The 18,896-nt window shown below is 33.9% G+C and overlaps 2 protein-coding genes across 2 annotated transcripts; both read left to right on the forward strand.

Annotated features, from left to right (window-relative positions):
• Window positions 1–313: 313 nt before the first annotated feature.
• Window positions 314–2,971, forward strand: LOC107510236 (putative taste receptor type 2 member 33). Its single transcript, XM_036237051.1, is given in 2 exon segments — window positions 314–1,307; window positions 1,310–2,971. Coding segments are annotated over 2 exon segments (1,002 nt in total). The 5' UTR covers window positions 314–395; the 3' UTR covers window positions 1,400–2,971.
• Window positions 2,972–4,727: 1,756 nt separating this feature from the next.
• Window positions 4,728–18,452, forward strand: TAS2R10 (taste 2 receptor member 10). Its single transcript, XM_016156346.2, is given in 5 exon segments — window positions 4,728–4,851; window positions 17,563–17,607; window positions 17,610–17,723; window positions 17,726–18,145; window positions 18,148–18,452. Coding segments are annotated over 5 exon segments (1,008 nt in total).
• Window positions 18,453–18,896: the final 444 nt, after the last annotated feature.

Raw genomic sequence — 18,896 nt, forward strand, 5'->3', positions numbered from 1 at the left:
AAATTTAACTAATGACAAAGTTGATGAACACAAATTATGGAGAGTTAAAAGAAAGAAAATTGCAAAACGATGAAATAGAATATGTCTTTATTTGCATGCTAGCAAATGAGAATTCAGCTTTCACAGTCAACATTAGTTAGGAAATACTCTAGCCTACAGTAGGACATAAAGCATATGAATAGGACTTAATTTGAGCTGTTGGAGGAATAACAATGTATTTTACAAAGACGGCATTGAGCTCTTCTATTAGCATACTCTGGCACTTTCCTGCTTGCCACTGGTGACAGAATTCAAAAGAAACAAGAATTTTATGCAGATTTAAGATCAGCTGTACATAGGTCTTAAGGTCAGAATATTAAAAAATATTAGACTGTTTTTTTTCTTCTTTTTTAGACATGATAAATTTACTACTGAGCATTCTTTCCATCTTTGCAATAGCAGAATTTGTTCTAGGAAATTTTGCCAATGGCTTCATAGCACTGGTGAACTGTATCGACTGGATCAAGGGACAAAAGATCTTCTTAGTTGATGGAATTCTCACTGCTCTGGCGGTCTCCAGAATAAGTTTACTCTGCGTATCAGTAATAAACTGGTCTGCAACTGTGTTTTATCCAGCTTTATGTAGTTCAGAAGTAAGAATTATTTTGAAAGTGATCTGGACAGTAAGCAACCATTTTAGTGTCTGGCTCGCGACTAGCCTCAGCATACTTTATTTGCTCAAGATAGCCAATTTTTCCAGCCTTATATTTCTTCACCTAAAGTGGAGAGTTAAAAGAGTGATTCTCACAATACTGTTGGGGACTTTGGTCTTCTTGTTTTTCCAAGTTGTATTGGTAAGTATAGATAGAAATATATGGATGAGTTACTGTGAAGGAAACATCACCCGGAATACCAAATCGATGGACATCGTGCACCTTTCGTTTATGACTCTATTCACGCTTGCAAACTTCGTATCCTTTTCTACATCCCTGATGTCTTCTCTGCTGCTGATCTTTTCCCTGTGGAAACATCTCAAGAAGATGCAGCTTAGTGGCAAAGGATCCCAAGATCCCAGGACCGAGGTCCACATAAGAGCCATTCAAACTGTGATCTCCTTTCTCTTGCTATTTGTCATTTACTTCTTGACTATAATCTTCTCAATTTGGTATTTTAATAGTCTGCAGAATGACTCAGTATTCTTGGGTTGTCAGGTCTTTGCATTTGCTTATCCTTCAGGCCACTCATTTATCTTGATTTGGGGAAACAAGAAGCTAAAGCAGGACTTTCTCTCAGTTTTATGGCAGGTGAAGTGCTGGCTGAACAAATGGAAACCTCAACGCCATAGGTCAATAAGAGGTGCATCGTTTGTGTTCTAGCAGAAAATGAAGTGATGGAGCTTTTAAAATTTTATACTCCCTAATGGTTTTTCCATAGCGTATGCAACCGGATAATTTTCCTACGTTTGCCAAGAAAGTCTTTCCTAAGCTTTTCACATAAAAGTACATATACATGTGTATGTAAAAGAGAAATTAGAAATAACATACACTTAACCAATTTTTTTTTCAGATAAACAGTCTAATTATACAAAATACTGTGAGAATTTCCTCAGAATTGTGAAGCCATTTGTATTTCACGTACATATTCTGTGTTATCATGCTCCAGTTGAGGAATTTATGTTCTATATTTATGCATTTTCAAGAACTGACAACTTATCTCAGGAAATCATTTTCCATTGTAAATTGCACTACAGTGTGCTTAGATTACAGTGTCGGAAACTTCACTCTTTTGAGTAGTAAGAGTATTCAATTCTAAATCACACATTGAGGACGGATGTTTGAGAGAAATTCTATTCCATATGAATTCTTACTTCCTGGTTAATAGAGAACAATCAGAACTTTTGTTAAGAAAAGTATACATAATCCAATTCAAGAGTGACAAACATATTTAGAGTAAATTCTGTATTTATATACAATAAACAATACTGAAGAATATTTGATTTGATTGATACAAGTAGATGAAAAGCTTAGGAAAAATTAAATTCTACAATAGAGATAAAAATTTAAAAAAAGATTATGGCCCTTTAAAATGCTGTTATACGATTTCATGCTGTTTGGAAATATTTTTTTCTAGTTTTTGAATTCAGAAAGACTGTTTTTGAAATCGAGATCTAGTATCATGTATTTCAGTTTTTTCCCACACCACCCCTGAGCATTAAATTGCCGAATATTTTCCACATTTTCCATCCTTAAAATTCCTTTTAAACTTCATATAAGACTCAAATCTTCTCCATCTAAAAAAGAAATATTCACTGTAGGAATAATACAGAAATTATTGTATCTAATTTGATGAACACTTATGTATACATTAAACTGGCATCTATTAAGTCTGTATAATGATTATTGAGGATTTCTTAAAGATCTGTTTTATTACAATCTTTGGGAAAAAATAAAATTGGAGAAATAATATTGGAATATTAATTGATAGCAAGTTCTACCCTAAGAAATGTATAATCTTGCTCAACAACTTGAATTCTACACTACTATTAGTTCTTGGGTTATACAATTTTAACATTTTCCTATCTCCCTCAGTACAATGTAAGCATCAGAAAAGCAAAGATTATGTCTGTCTTGTTTACTGTCACTCCCAGGACCTACAAGCCAGTCTATAGAATAGTTGGCCAAAAATAATTTTTTAATGAATAAGTAAATGGATGAATTAATGAATGAACTATAATAAGGCTGGGAAACAATTACAAAACCTGCAGATTGCATGAATTTCTTGGTTCTGTTGACAGGTATAGAGGTTTGGCTATTTCATAATTCTAGGGGAAATTTCACTAGCATGTAGCCTTGACACAGTTATATTATATAGTGGGGTGGAGACAAGGTGTAACATCAAAATTAGATAGTATGTATCACAATAGTTTTTTAAAAAGCATATAAAAGATTTTTGTAAATTTATGCATATATTTTCTATATCATGTCTAATGATATTTTCTAGCTGAGTATTGTATACACAAAACTGGTATTTGATTTTTTAAAATTGAGTTTGTGATTACTTTATTAACTCGGCTGCCTTACTAAAATATTATTTTAGATACAATATTTTTCTGTTTCCTTTCTAAATAGATTTTTATTTTATTTTTTGTTGAAATACATTTGACACTTCACATTATATAAATTTAAATTTAAATATAAACTTTTTGATGATTATATTATAAAGTCACATAAAGTGAACAAATAACAATTGTACAATTCAATGACTATCTTAGCCAGGGCCTCTAAAACCAGAACAAAGTCAGAGATTAAATTGATGACATTTATTTGGGAAGGCAGGTCCCAGGCAACAATAGAGAGGACATACAGAAATGAGGCAAGAGAAGATGTGGACTGATGTGCTGTGATATATTAGTCTCCTGGCTGCCACTTTACAATGTGTTGAGTGGTCAGCACTTGGCACACAGAACTTTTTCAGGAGGATTACAAGAAGAAACCACATGCAGCATTATTAGTCCATGGAGGAGGGAGAAGAGAAAGCATATACCTTCTTAGCTCTCTCTTGTCTTCTGTGTCTCATTGGCCAGGGTTTATCCAAAGCGGAACTAACATCCCTGTTCATTAAGCTCCTTGGTGGCCGTTTAGAAAGTCAGATCTCATGCTCCACAGTATGGTTTGCATTCAAGTTCAAAATGGAAAGATAATCTGGCTCTAACAGGGTGCTGACCAAAAGAATAGGATGGTGAAAAGATTAAAGATGAAAAACAAAAAAATATAAACTACTGAAAATCACATCACTAAATTTATTATCTCAAATATAAGACTTAATTGGCAAATGCTTTTTAGAAATTTTTCAGAATCATGAAGCTACTTTATTCCAATTACTCTTTCTATGTTATTAGTTTCAATGAATTCATAAATTATGTTTATCATTATTTGAAATATCTAATTTACATTTGGAAATAAATTATATTTACCAATATAGTTTTCAAATACATACCATAATTTATTTTAATTTTAATACATAAGACTACTAAATCTTGGCTGATGATAGTCTTTTAATTGTATATAGCTGTCTGGGAGATTGGTGTTTTTGTTATATTTTATTTTATTGTGTACCTCTATTTTACTGGTAAGTTGCAAACAACCAGGTTGTCATAAGAACAGAAATTTAGAATAATTCATGAGTGACCAACGTATAATTTGCATGAACTTTGAATATGTGTATGTTATTAATATTGGTAGTATAGCATAAATAAAAACTAATTAAATAAATAGGTAAAAAATTTAGAATAAATTAAGTTTGAGAGGTGGAGTAAAGGGGAGGGAATCATGGGTATGTGTCTTATGTTCAATGTTATTAAATTTTGAATATGATAGAATCTTGTATGTTTTTGGAAATAAAGAATTCTTTACTCATGGCTTACATGGGCAAAGAAATCTCTTTTGTGTTTGAAATAGATGTTTTAATTCTCCTAATGTAGTTCATTCATTCGTTCATTCATTGAACTAATATATATTGAATGTTTTTTCTAGGTGCTTTGGAGACATTTTAATAAGAAACATAAGCTATAAAATAAAATAGAAAGTGGAATTATATAAAATGTGGCCACTAAAAAGAGGAAGTTATAATATTTATGTGCCAGATAACCTGTTTGCTTCATAACTTTTTAATACTCAAATGTGCATAATACTATTGTTTATGTGAAGAAAATGAAGTTCGAAGAGGTTAAGTGACTCACTCAGCAGCGCATGAAGACCAAGCACAGAACTGGAGTAAAAGTCCTGGTGGAGAAGGGCTTTTGCCCAGACTCAGGGGAACATCAGCAGGAAGAGGTTGCTTACAGCAATATCTGGAATCTGGTGGAAAAAGCATGTAAAAATTTTGCAATTTTGGTGCTTATATTAAATGTTCACGATTTTTTTCTATGATATTTGGTATCATTAGTTAATGTGTCTACAAAAAGGCAATTGTTTTTGGTTGTTTGCTTGTTTGTTGAGTTAGAAGCCAGCTGCCTCACTAAGCTATCCACACGTGCTTTTAAAAAAGTTCATTCTCTTGTCTCATCCTCAAACAATAATTATTTCACTTTTTCCTCTTAATCATTTAAGAATTTTTGTGTGTGTTGGCTTATATTATAAAATGGCTCAAGCCTTCAAAATATTAAATAATTGTAGTAATAACAGGCATCTTTGTAAATGGAGTCTTCTAGTGTTTCAACAATAAGCATAATATTGACTGTAACTTTGGGGTAAATACTTTTAAAAATCATTTCAGAGAGAGTCTTTCTCTTCCTGCCTTTCTGTGTGTGGTAGTCTAATAAAACCTGCATGAAGAGTTCCAAATGTGGGCTTAGTTATTTAAGATAATCATATATTTCTCTCTTTTCTCGTTAAAATAATGATGCATGTTGATAGTGGTACATAAAACAATGGTGCATCTTTTAGTCTATGCATTTTAAATTTATTAAAATATATACATATTTACATTTGCATATAATGTAATAAAATTGCAACCATCAAAGGAAAATTGAATTTCAGAAAGCAATTACAAAGTAATGAGAGGTAATCTGTCAAGGGGGAAAAAAATCAATTTGAGATTTTATAAAAAAATAATATGCTAGAAGACAATTGATTTATACTTTCAAAGTGCTAAAGAATATAATTATAATCTTGAGTTCTTAGCCAAAAATTTGTTCTGGGGATTGAATTAAATTGCGTCATTTCAAAGTAATAGAAATGGAACAATAGACTAGTGGTTACCAGTCAATGGGGAAAGGGAGCGGGGGAGGTAGATGGGGTAAAAGGGGTCAAATCTGTGGTGACAGAAAGAAATCTAACTATGGGCAGTGAACATACAATGCAAAATATATATGACTTACTGTTGAATTGTACACTTGAAACTTACTGGATTTCGTTAACCAATGTCACTATAATAAAAAAATAATAAAATAAAGAAATGGATAAAAATGTACCATATACTAATGATCACAGAGGCTGCTGCTTATCTCTCAATATTTATTATCCTATCCTTGTTAGTGATAGAATCTGACTATTCTCTTAGGCATATTTGTGCCACAAATGCTTATCTTTGTACTTTTTAGTTATGGAAGAGATGGATTCTCTTCCATATGGTTAGATTTCTAGCATTCAATTGTTTGTTTATATTTGTCATATCTAGCTGAATTATAACTCATATACTACCCAAACAAAAGTATCAGACAAGCTAACATTTAAAGTACACAGCACCAATGATTATTTCAGAATATCAATAATAGGAAACATCTATGGAAAAGATGAAGTAATCATCAATTCGAATGCACCTAACAATGCATTACCTAAATAGATAAAGCAAAACTAAAAGCATCAGAAAGAGAAACTAATGAATTCACAATAGCGAGAATTTAACACACATTTTATAAAGTGATATATCAAGCTGAATTAATAATATAAATCAATTAAAGAACATAATTAGCAAAATTAGTTAAATACTTTTATGTGAAATAAAAAACCTATATAGAGTCATTTCAAATAGACAAGAAACACTTTCACACCTAAACCATGTATGCTCTAACAAAGAGTGTCTCAACAGATTCCATAGAGCAGATATCAAATATAATGCAATAAAATGCTAACTCAATTAAAAATTAAGTTTGGAAATTAAACTACTCTCTATTAATTAAGTTTCTAAGTAACAGATAATATTTAGAACTCAAAAACAAAAAAAAATCTGTATAATCAAAATTGAGAAAATCAGCTAAAGCTAAAAATTCACATGCATGATTTCGTGTAATAGAAAAAAGTTTCCTAAGTGAACGAGTCACAGAGTCAACTCAAGAACTAAGAAAATGAACAACGGGATAAACCCTCCAAAAGTGTAAAGAAGTTAGAACAAAGCTGAATGGTTTCTTATGGCTTAGCTTCCAAATTCTTCTCGTGTCATTTCTGGTATTTTTTATTAGTTGAAGTAGTCAGAAACCAGATTCAGGAAGAGGGTGACATGTACAGGTTTCCCCTTTTGTAAGCATTTCTGAAATGACATAAAGTGAAGAAGCAATTACCATTAATTAATATGGAAAAATTGGGGGGCATTCCCAGAACCAAGAAATAACCTACCAAATCACACCAAATGATATAAAAAACGTAAACGACAGTAACATATAGTAAAAAAACAGTGCCACTCTCACTGCTCAGGGTGGACTCTGCCTGTGTAATGGCTCACTGTAAGATAAATGCTGAACATTATTCTCGCCTTTTTTTTCTTTGTAAAAGTGAAAATTCTCTTCAGATTTCTTTTGATTAGCAGGAAGAGGTACAAATGCAGGTCTTTTGTAAAAGTGAAGTAACGCAAAAAAAATTGTGGCGTGCTTTAAAACAATCATGGAAACTAATAAGATTTTGGTATAATATCAGAGAGTGGGTTTTCTGTATTTTCTTAAATTTCAATGTTTTATAAATAACCTGCACTGGTGAGGTCGGTAATGAAGATATGTGCTGATCCTAAACTTTAGATATAGCTGCATTTTCCAGATTGGAGCTTAAGGTTCTAGCCCCATAATAATGAATAAATCTACTAGAGACCTTGTTTATAATTGTTTTTATAGTAAAATTCATAACAGGAAATTTGGGGAATAGATTCATTTTACTGGTAAACAATATTGACTAAATCAGGAACTAGACGGTCTCCCTGATATATTTTTTTTCTCACCTGCTTGACCTTCTCCAGGATGTTTACTGTGTCTGTTGATTTTAGGTATCTCTTTCTCTATATGGTCTATGAGAAAGTATTTTACTCTAAGAATCTAATGCTAAGTTTCAACATCCTCTGGATGGGGTCTAACTATTTCTACATGACATGTATCATTTGCCTTCATGTCTTCTATTTCCTTGACATAGCCAACTTCTCTGACCCCATTTTCCTCTGGATAAAATGGAAAATTCACAGCGTGCTTCTCATTATTATACTGGGAGTGATGCTTTTATTCTGCATGTATCTCCTTTTGAAGAAAATATTAATTAACAGACTGATTGAGAATGGGCGAAAATGGAAAGAAGCTTGACATTCAATTTTATAGGGAATACATGTGATTTTTTTAACATATTAGATTCTCCTGAACATGGTGTTCATCATCATCTTTGTAGTGTCATTATCTCCTTTTTTCTTTTAATCTCCTCCTTATGGAGCCATACTCATCAGATATGGGATATATATTCTAAGGATTTTAGCTTGGAAGCCCATATAAGAGCTATGAAAGCTATGGTTCCATTCCTACTCCTCTTTATTATGTACTATTTTGAGCAATACCATGATAATGTTGATTCATTTTATTATAGACAATGAGATGGTAAAGATGTTTGCCAATGTGTTAGCATTTTAAGAATGCTTCAGGCCAATCATTTGTACCAATTTTATGAAACAGGAAACTGAAACAAGTCTCTCTCTGTGTCCAGAGGAAGCCAAAGTGTGCCTGAGAGAAGTTAATTTCTCATTCTCATAAATATATCTGAGTGTTGGTGTTCTGAGCAGAAAAAAGAAAGAAGAAAAATAAACTTCACATCTTCTCCCATTGCGTTCTATGATATATTATTAAACATTATAGAAAAAATACCTGCCTGGTTTAAGTTAAAGGAAAAAAAAATTGCTACCTTGTCTTGCATTAGATATGGAGATTATGTATTTAATAGCAAAAGTATAATATATTCATAATGTATTTTATGTTAAGCACTATGAAAGATAACTTAGATTATTCCACTTAAAAATTTTATATGTTAGATAAATATATGAGAATAGAAATACTAAGGATTGCAATATGTATTTATGTATGTATAAATATGTATGTGTAAACAGATTTACAGGCACAAACATAAGATTTATTTCTTAAAAATAATGATCAGTTGATCATTTAAATCTAGGAAGAAAAACAAATAAAAATAACTAATAAGATTTAAAGTTTAACAAAACTTTATTTGAGAATATAAAAATAAAGTCTATTGAAAGTCGCATATTATTGAGTTATTTTCAAATATATGCCATGTTCTATAAATGTTTTCAGTAAAAAACAATAAGCAACCTTGAGAATCAGAGAGTATTGCAATCACCAGATCAAACTCTGGACTCTGAATCTTTGGAACAAAATTCGAACTTTATTCAGTTGGTTAATCATATAAAGAAGGCAAGAACAGACATTAGAAAAGGAATTTCTGTAGATGGTAATAGGAGAACAAGGAATCTTATTCAATGACAATCCCAAAGCAAAGAAACAAAGAAAAATAAATGTTTCAAAAGAAAAACAAATAGGAGACAATGACTTAGATAACAAAATTAAATCTAATAAGAAATACTCTTCTTAAATATATATATAATTAGGAAGCAAGTAAAAAATAGCATGACAAAGAAAAACCACAGAGGTTTGGAATCTGAAATAGTATATTCTTGGTGAGAGGACAAATTTTTTTAAAGATAATACTTTCTCCTCTTCCAGAGACATTTGTTTTACATTCCAGTGTCAAGATAAGGTCTCTTTCTCTCCCTAGAAGATAAGATGGACAGGTCACCTACAGAGATCAGTTTATAAGATCAGAATCTCTTAATTTCAGAAGAGGAATGCCAAAATGTCAACATCATTAAAACTCTGATAAGTTAGGAATAGATAATGTAATGCCTACAGCAATCACTGGAAAAGCTGTAAAAAGAGATGGATTCGAAAACACTATAAGTCAACTAATTTGGAATTAAAAAGAAAATTAAAGCAATCCACAGGAAGTCAGGAAATATAAAACAGAGGGAAAAAAAGACAATATAAACAAAAAATGAAATTGCAGACTTAAGCTCTAACATAATTACATTAAATGCAAATGGTCTAAAGTATAGCAAATGCTTGAAAATTGGGAGATTTCTGGATTACAAAAACAGATTAGTTTACACCATTATTAAAAGTTACCTAATATTTATAAAACTTTAAAATAATCCATGTAAAACTCTCATCTCAGTTCATGTTTGGTACAAGTAAGCCTTCAGTGGTAGCTGCTATTTTTATGAGTTCAGTCACCTGGTGGGGCTCCTTATGATTTGCACATGTTAAGTTTCTACAGGGCTGTCTTATATGCCTTATTCCTCCAAATATGTTCTGAAGTGACCTCATCTAAGCCCATAACTTCAACTGTAATGTACACCAAACTCAGAAAATACTTAGCATACATGCTATATAACTGCCTTCAACCAGTCCCCAGCCTAGGTTTGGCACCAATCTCATTGTTCTCTAGGTTTCTACCCTTATTTAATTCACTGTAACTTGAAGTAAAACTTTTTTTTTTCATCCTGAATAGATATTAAGGGCCTGTTTTGAGTCCACTAATGCTTTTTCTCGGCTTATCTTCGTTAATCAATCTAACGGCCTATCATAAAATTCCACGCTAAAATCTGCTAGCAATTATGAGGAAAATGGGGATAGAAATTGAAAAAATAGTGACTGGCAAAGCTAGTTTTATACTTTTAAAAGAGATCAAGTGGAGACCTTTGAACTACTTTTCTATTTAAAAGAAAAGCCCTGAAACAATGCACTTGATGGAGCCAGGATAAGGAATCCTAAAATCTGATGTTCTTTAGTATAAACTCATCATAAGAGTGAGAGTTCTTAGTGCATGTTGTATTAAAACCACCAGGAACACGCAATACTTCTGAGATAAGCTAGATAATCTTCCGAGATAAACTAGTCAAGCTTGTTCTATAAGTCAATGATTCCCAACATGGTTGTATTATTTTGTTGAAATGTACAAATTGACTTGATATAATTGTCTCATTGTACAAGAAGAAGCTGAGATTTGCAAGTGATTCGCCCAGAGTAAATATCAGCGCTAGAACTAGAAATTCACATCTTCCCATTCCTGGTCTGCACACCACTGCAAGGGACTCATGACTTCAATATATGAATGCAGAGTAGCTGTGAAGCAAATTCCTACCATTTCAGTGTGTCATTTACAATATTACATATACATACTGGAAGGTACAAATACATGCAATAGCATCTTATTTTATATAAATTCATTTATATCCTTTTGCAAAAATCTGAGTAACCAAAATCTGAGTAACTGTCTCTATCCCAAAGCTGAGAGGAGCAAGATTTCCTAATCTCTCTGTGACAGGAAGAAAACATTCCTAATTCCTGGAACCTATAAAAGTGTTTAATTACAAAGCAAAGGGGGATTGCTGATCAGTTAAACTTGAAATAGAGAGATTGTCTTGGATTATCCAGGTGGGACGCCTGTCATCACTAGCATCTTTCGATGTGGAAGAGGGAGGCAGAAGAGTCAGTGAGAGTGAAATGATATGTGACTCAACCAGTCATTGCTGTCTTTGCAGATGGAAGGAGGCCGTGAGCCTAGGAATGTGGGCAAAATCTAGAAACTGGAAAACAAACAAATGAACAAATAGATGAACAAACAAACAAAAAAAAACCCAGATTTTTTTCTTAGAGCATCTAGAAAGAAATACAGACCTGCTGACACCTCAATGTTAGCCAAGTGAGACCTATTTTCAGCTTCTGAACTGCAAGGTTACATATTTACCCTGTAAATATTTGTGTTGATTTGCTACAGCAGTAATAGATAAATATACTGCTTACGGGTTCATATGATGCTTTCCCATGGCCCTTGTCAAGATTTGAAGGCTGGTTATAAAATGTCTACTAGAGGGAAATAAAATTATTATTGGTACTAATCCAAAAAAACTAAGCAATCTGTTTCATTGCAAAATAAAAACCACTCTCAAAATTCAATTCAAATCAACATTTATTGAACTCACACTAAATAAGAAATAGTTCAGAAATGTCCCTCCCCTAAACTGTGTCAAATTCTCTCTGCTCTGCTCAGGATCAATGCCTTGCTGTATCTCCAGGGCTAAGAACGCCATCCTAAGTTTCACTAGTTTTCTACAATTATGTAGTCAGTCCCCTGTTGTGCAGTGGTAAGCTCGTTCTGAAGCTCACCATCTTCTCAGAAAACAGTGGGTAGCACAGTGGTGGACATAGCTAGTGGAATATCTGCTTCCTTTCTAAAAAAGAAAAAAAAGGGAAGGAAATGGAAGGAAGGAAGGAAGGAAGGAAGGAAGGAAGGAAGGAAGGAAGGAAGGAAGAGAAAAGGAAGAAAATGAAGGAAGGAAGTAAGTGGAGGACGTAAGGATCAGAACACGGGAAGGAATTGACTTCCTAATCATGCCTTCCGGACTCAAAGAACTTCCTTCCGTACTTCCGTCCTGAAGGCATGACTTAAGTAAGGAAGGAAGGAAGGAAGGAAGGAAAATGAAATGAGAGTTACCTAGTGTTCAAAAGATCAGCCCCATTTTTCATATTTACTACCATGACCTTGGGCATTTGACAATTTCTTCCTCCTCTCTTTTTTTAATGAAGTAATCTTTTCCAATTACTTTTTTTTTTAATTATTTTATTATTAGTTTCAAGTATACAGTACATTAGTTAGACATTTGTAGTTTATGAAACAATCCCCCTGCTACTCTTTCTTCCCTCTGGCTCTACACATAGCCATTACCTTACCGCCTACTGCATTCCCTATGCCGTGCTCCCCACCCCCATGACCATCTATCAACTACTAATTTGTACTTCTTTAACCCTTCACCCCTTTCTCTCAGCCTCCCAACACCCCTCCCTTCTGGCCATCACCAGATTGTCATCTATATTTGTGAGTCTGTTTTCGGTTACTTTGTCCTTTTTCTGCCTTAGATTCCACATATAAGTGAAATCATATGGTATTTATCTTTCTCTGACTTATTTCACTCAGCATAATACCCTCGAATGGTAGGATTTCACTTTCTTATGGCCGGGTAATTCCATTGTATATGTGAACCATAACTTCTTTATCCAATTGGTTGCTTCCATATCTTGGCTAAGGTAAATAGTGCTGCCATGAACATAGGGATGCATAGATCTTTACGAATTATTGTTTTCGCTTTCTTTGGATAAATAACCAGAAATGAAATTGTTGAGTCAAAAGGTATATGCATTTTTAATTTTTTGAGGAAACTCCAGATTGTTTAACATAATGGCCATACCAATTTGCAATCCCACTGACAGCATCTGAAGGTTCCTTTTTCTCCACATCCTCACAACACTTGTTCTTTGATTTATTAATAATAGCCATCCTAATAGGTATGAGGTGATATCACTCGTGGTTTTAATTCATATTTCTCCGATGATTAATGACCTTTTCATCTGTCTATTGGTCATCTGTATTTCTTCTTTGGAAAAATATCTATTAAGATCTTCTGCGCATTTTTTAATTGGATTATTTGTTTTCATGTTGTTGAGTTGTATGAGTTCTTTACGTATTTTGGATATTAACTCCTTATCAGATGTATCATAAGCAAATATCTTCTACACTCAGTTGGTTATCTTTTTGTTTTGTTGATGGTTTTCCTTTGCTGTGCAAAAACTGTTTAGTTTGATGTAGTCCCACTTGTTTATTTTTTCTTTTGTTTCCCTTGCCCAAGGAGATATGTGACAATTTCTTAGAGGTGCAAATTCCTCATTCTCTCTCTCTCTCTCTCCTTGTGGTTTAATGAGATATTTACACACTATCTAGGAATCCACTTGTACTTTATGAAGAAACCACTTAGGAGGCTTGAACAAAAGCCACGAGTGAGGCCAGGTATTAAAACTGGCACCTACTGATTCAGAGCTCCTAGGCTTTACAGTTTTTAACTGAATTATATGTTTTATGCCTTTTCTTTAGGCTCTCACTTAAAAAAACATTCTATGAATTGCACTGAAATCAACATCCTAGAGAGATAAGAAGGAAGGAATTTTGGGAAACACAGGATAAAGGCCTTTTTAAAAATCCTATGCCTATTCGATTACTGAATATCCAGATAATTAGACTTGGAAGATAAATCTCAGAGAGAAAACAGGATGTCTTTAACCTTCATATTAGATTTTACAGCTGACCTCCCCATCCAGGAAGGCTGTTAAGTTTGGAATCCTTTCCCAGTGGTTGAAACCAGCATTAAACATGATATCAAATCCCTAATCAGCTATTAAGGGCAAAAGAGAAGAAACTTACAAACAAGTGCTAAGATGAACTCATGGCTTACGTGGAGGTGCTGGGCTTGTCTGCTGTTAAGTAAAGAAATGGTTTTTATTCATTTCCGATAAGGATCACTCACAGTGTGTTAGCATTTAGCTAACAGCTTTAAGTAGCTTTAGCAAACGTAGGACTCTACCAAGTCCATGGCACAAAAACTGTCCATCTCTCAAACACAGAGGCACTCTGCCACTCCTGAAATCCTGCAGGTGAAAGTGGAATGGAAAACATGCTTCATGAGAAGAACGTTATTAGAGGCCTTGTCTCCACTCACATGTGGGAGCCCCTGAGAGTAACACATGAACGGGTCATGTCTTCATGTGCAAGAGCTACACCTCTCCCCCAAAGTGGATTCAGCTAAGCGTACATGGTGCCTGGATAAGAAGTGTGTAAATGTGGGCAGAGTTACTCCTGGAGTTCACTTCTTGAATCTGTCCTGAAATGCCTTGAAAAAAAAAATACCTAAAAAACTAAGAAGTCAAAGATCTTTGGGCTCTTCTGACGCTTGCTAAAATTAAGGGAGTAATTTTCTTAATTTAAAAGGTTAAAACATCCATAGATTTTCTCTTTTTATTAAAAAACTAAAGCTTCTGAGTTTATTGGTAATTACCACAGTCAGAAAGCATCTCCTGATAGGCCGGTTAGGAAGCAGGTGGGGATCCAGTATATTAGCAGAAATGACTAAATGACTCTGCCATGAGGATGCTTCTTGCTCCTGTAGGCAAACATAAGACTTTTTCTGACACCCTTGGGTTGTAAGAGGAAGAAAGACACAGGTAACTTATTAACCATCCACAACATGCTGCAATTGAAACTCAACAACGACTGAGGCAGAGAACCATTTTGTAAGGGTGGTATGTTGTGCAAAAGAGAAAATTATTCCGGAGTAAGAATTTAAAGGCAGGAAACCAACTCTTTTTTAACAGGTCATTTCGCCTCCACTAAAATACAATTTTTAGGTTTGTCCGACACTACCTGCAATCGCACATCGCACTTACAGCAGTGCTGAAATAGAGTAGATCTCAATAAATATTAGCTATTATTTGTAGACAGACATAAGAATCAGATAGTTTAGAAATATGCTTTTGTAGGTAGGCCCTTAAGGTCTTTCTTATAAAAATCTCAGGTATCCCCCAAACTATTAGGATTTGTTTATTGTGGCCAAAGACATTGAAATATTATGACCCCTTGGCTAAGGGGAAGATAGAAAAATGAAAGAAGATGGTGGCCTGAGAGAGGGATGGGCAGAGATAGGACCACTGTTTCATTTATGAAGCCTTTACATCCTTTTTTCTTCTATAGTTATAAAAGCCTGTCAAAACCCTCTGATCCACCAATTGTGCTTAATTTAATATTTATTTAATATTCTATGTCCCCTGCAATAACTGCATTTTTTGAAAGTTAGATCTTTTGTTTGTTCAGTCTAGTATTTCTCTTTCATTATTTTTATTTTCCTTAATATTCATTTTTAAAAATATACCTACATGTGCCAATAAAATCAGTGGGCAAGATTTAGTGAATGAATGTGGTTTTGTTGTTCGTTTCTTTCTCGTTGGTTTTGTTTTTTTCATTTGGCTGACATAGTATTTTATAATATTAACCATGGACTAATCTTTCTACTTTTCCTTATTTACAACTTTCAGTGGAGAGGAAAGCATAGAGGGCCTGAAACGCTAATAAAAAAATTTATAAATGATGACATGGTGTTTTTACCCCTTAAAGATCCAGAAGTTAAAGCTTCAGGCAACTAGGAATTCAGGATCTTGGTCATATTTAATCCCAGGAGTCAGAATTTAAAAGGAAACACATAAAATTTTAGTTGTGATTTGTTACTTTGAATTCCTACATGGGTCAATTTAAAATTTTCTGTTTGAAGAGGGAGAGAACATAAAACAATGTCATGGATCATCTCCTTATTTGCCTGTTCACAAATTTATGTTTGGCTTTCAGTGAACCTCATAAATGAAAAATTCAGCTCATGACAATGGAAAAAGGTGCTTTTAATAATTGAATTGGTACTTAGAACGACTGCTGTTTGGAGGATTTCCATGCTCGAAACTGCTTTTTTATGAGGCTACCAATAGTGTTTTCTCACATCAATCAGGGTTGGATACTTTTCTGGCCTGAAACAGACTTCAAAATAAAACCTTAAAGAAGAGCATGCTCAACAGTTCTACCATTTTCTAAAAGTCATTTGAAAAACAATCTATCAGCAGGGAGAGAAGTAACTGGAATTTTACTTTTCCCAAGTATGTCAAGTGCAATCGAAAATGTTTTTATAATCATTGAACTTTTGGAATTTATAACAGGTATTTGTGGAAATGGATAGATCATACTTGTAATCTGTGCTGACTGGGTCAAAACCAAGAAAATCTCCCTGTTAGATTTCATTGTCGCAAGCTTGGCCCTCTCCAGGATCAGCATGATATGCATGCTTTTTGAAGATAGCTTTAAAATAGTGTTCTACTCAGAAATCTTTGGAAGTGACCTAACGATGATATTAGTGATTTCTTCTGGGAAATGAACAACTTCAGTACCTGGCATGCCGCCTCCCTCAGTCTCTTCTATTTCCTCAAGATGTCCAATTTTTCCCACCCCTTCTTTCTCTGGCTGAAGTGGAGAAGAGATAGAGTTGTCATCACCATTCTGTTGGGTTTCTTTCTCTCTTTGTTTGTTAGTCTTCTGAACATAAAATTTGATGCTTTTAGGGTCAGCGAATATTTAAAAACAGAAAGAAACGGGACTTGGAAAGAATATATTCGTAAACCCCAGTACTTTAACAATAAAATTCTCTTCAGCCTGGGATCTCTCATTCCCATGATTGTGTTGCTAATCTCATTTTCCCTGTTAATCTTTTCCTTATGGCAACATATCTGTCAGATGATGCATCACGCCAAAGGATCTGGAGACTTTAACACAGAGGTTTATGTGAGAGCCAGAAATACTATGATTTCTTTCATCATTCTCTTCTTTGTGCACTATTTTTTCACTATCATGTTACTTTGGTCCTACTCCTCAATAGAAAACTCACTATAAGGATAATTATCTGTGAGACTGTAGCATTGCTGTATCCTTCAATTCACCCTATCCATATGATCCTGGGGAACAGAAAACTGAGACAGACTGCTATGAATTTGCTAAGGCAAATGAGTCCTGCATCAAGGGACCGTGATCCTTCACAGAATGCAGGAACTGGGAACTATTAACATTTTGTGGGAAAACGACTCGTTGACGGTCCCCTTGGTTGGGAGGTTTTTTATTAAAAATTTCTAGAACTTTTAAGAAGTATATGATTTCTAAATGTAGCAGAAACAAGAAAAATATGTTTTCTTGACCTTTTCATTTAAGAATGATAACAAAATTTCTGAAAGTGAAATGGAGGAATTGGTTCCATGAGCTAATCAATTTAATTTACTCTAGAATGAAATCAGTTATTATGAAAGTAAAAATTACTAGACAAAATATTTGTAAAAGAAACAATATTAGGGCTTTGCAGTGGAAGGCCTCCTCATTTTTATGGCATTTAGTGAGTCAATACTGGGGAATTAAGGAATGGATTTTTTGGACTTGTAAACTACATTGACTGTATCAAGAATAAGAAGTTTTCTGTAATTGGCTTGATTCTCATTGGCTTAACTCCTTCAAGACTTTTTCTGATATGATAATAATTACAGATGGATTTATAAAGATATTCTCTCCAGATATATATTCATCGGGAAATCTAATTGAATATATTAGTTATTTATGGGTGATTATCAATCAATCAAGTATCTGGTTTGCCACCAGCCCTGGCATCTTTTTATTTCCTAAAGTTACAAATTTTTCCCACCACATTTTTCTCTGGTTGAAGGGTATATTTAACAGGGCTTTTCCCTTGCTGATGGGATTCTTGCTCATTTTGTGGTTACTTGCTTTCTCACAAAGTGTAGAGATTATTAATGATCATAGAATGAGTAATAGAAACACAACATACATAAAAGTAAATTTTTCTTTGCTCAATCTGGGAGTCATTTTTCTCTGTGCGTTATCCCTGATTACAAGCTTCTTGTTAATCATTTCCCTTTGGAGACACAACAGGCATTGCAGCTGAATGTCACAGGTTTCAGAGACCCCAACACAGAAGCACATGTGAAAGCAATGAAAGTTTTGATATCTTTTATCATCTTCTTTGTCTTGCATGTTATAGGCATTGCCATAGAATTATCGTGTTTTAGTGTGCCAGAAAACAAATTGGTGTTTATTTTTAGTATGATAACCACATCCCTCTATCTGTGGGGTCACTCGTTTATCTTAATTCTAGGAAACAGCAAGCTAAAGCAAGCCTCTTTGAAGGTAGTACAGCATTTAAAGTGCTGGACGGAAGAGAAACCCCTCAGAACTCCATAGACAGGCGTGGGGAGACATGAATGTTCTATGAGAATCAACTAGTGAGGAAAGGTCTGAAAATGTTCCCTTTACACAACATTTTTGCATTGGTCTTAACTATGTTATCGAACATCACTAAAATCTTCCATAATTATTTCGATGACACCTCAGGAAATATCACTTTTTAACGAGATTTTAATCCCACACGCAAATTTAGTGGCTCAGTCAGTTCCCTACCCCGCGACTTCTTCTTACACATCTCCCAGGAAAAAAACAACTCAGAAACTATACACTGTAAAGATAATGATAGTGGAAATAAGCGTCTAAAACCAGACTTTTCATTGTGCTTTACCTGACTTCCCTGAAGCATTGACACTCTTTCGCCAAGAAGATTCAAAGAAAAGAAACCAAAACAAAGAAAGTTCTGATCTATCTTGACATTTAGAACATGGAAGTTGGAGACGG

Source organism: Rousettus aegyptiacus, unplaced genomic scaffold (assembly GCF_014176215.1).
Source record: "Rousettus aegyptiacus isolate mRouAeg1 unplaced genomic scaffold, mRouAeg1.p scaffold_m13_p_2, whole genome shotgun sequence".
NCBI lineage: Eukaryota > Metazoa > Chordata > Mammalia > Chiroptera > Pteropodidae > Rousettus > Rousettus aegyptiacus.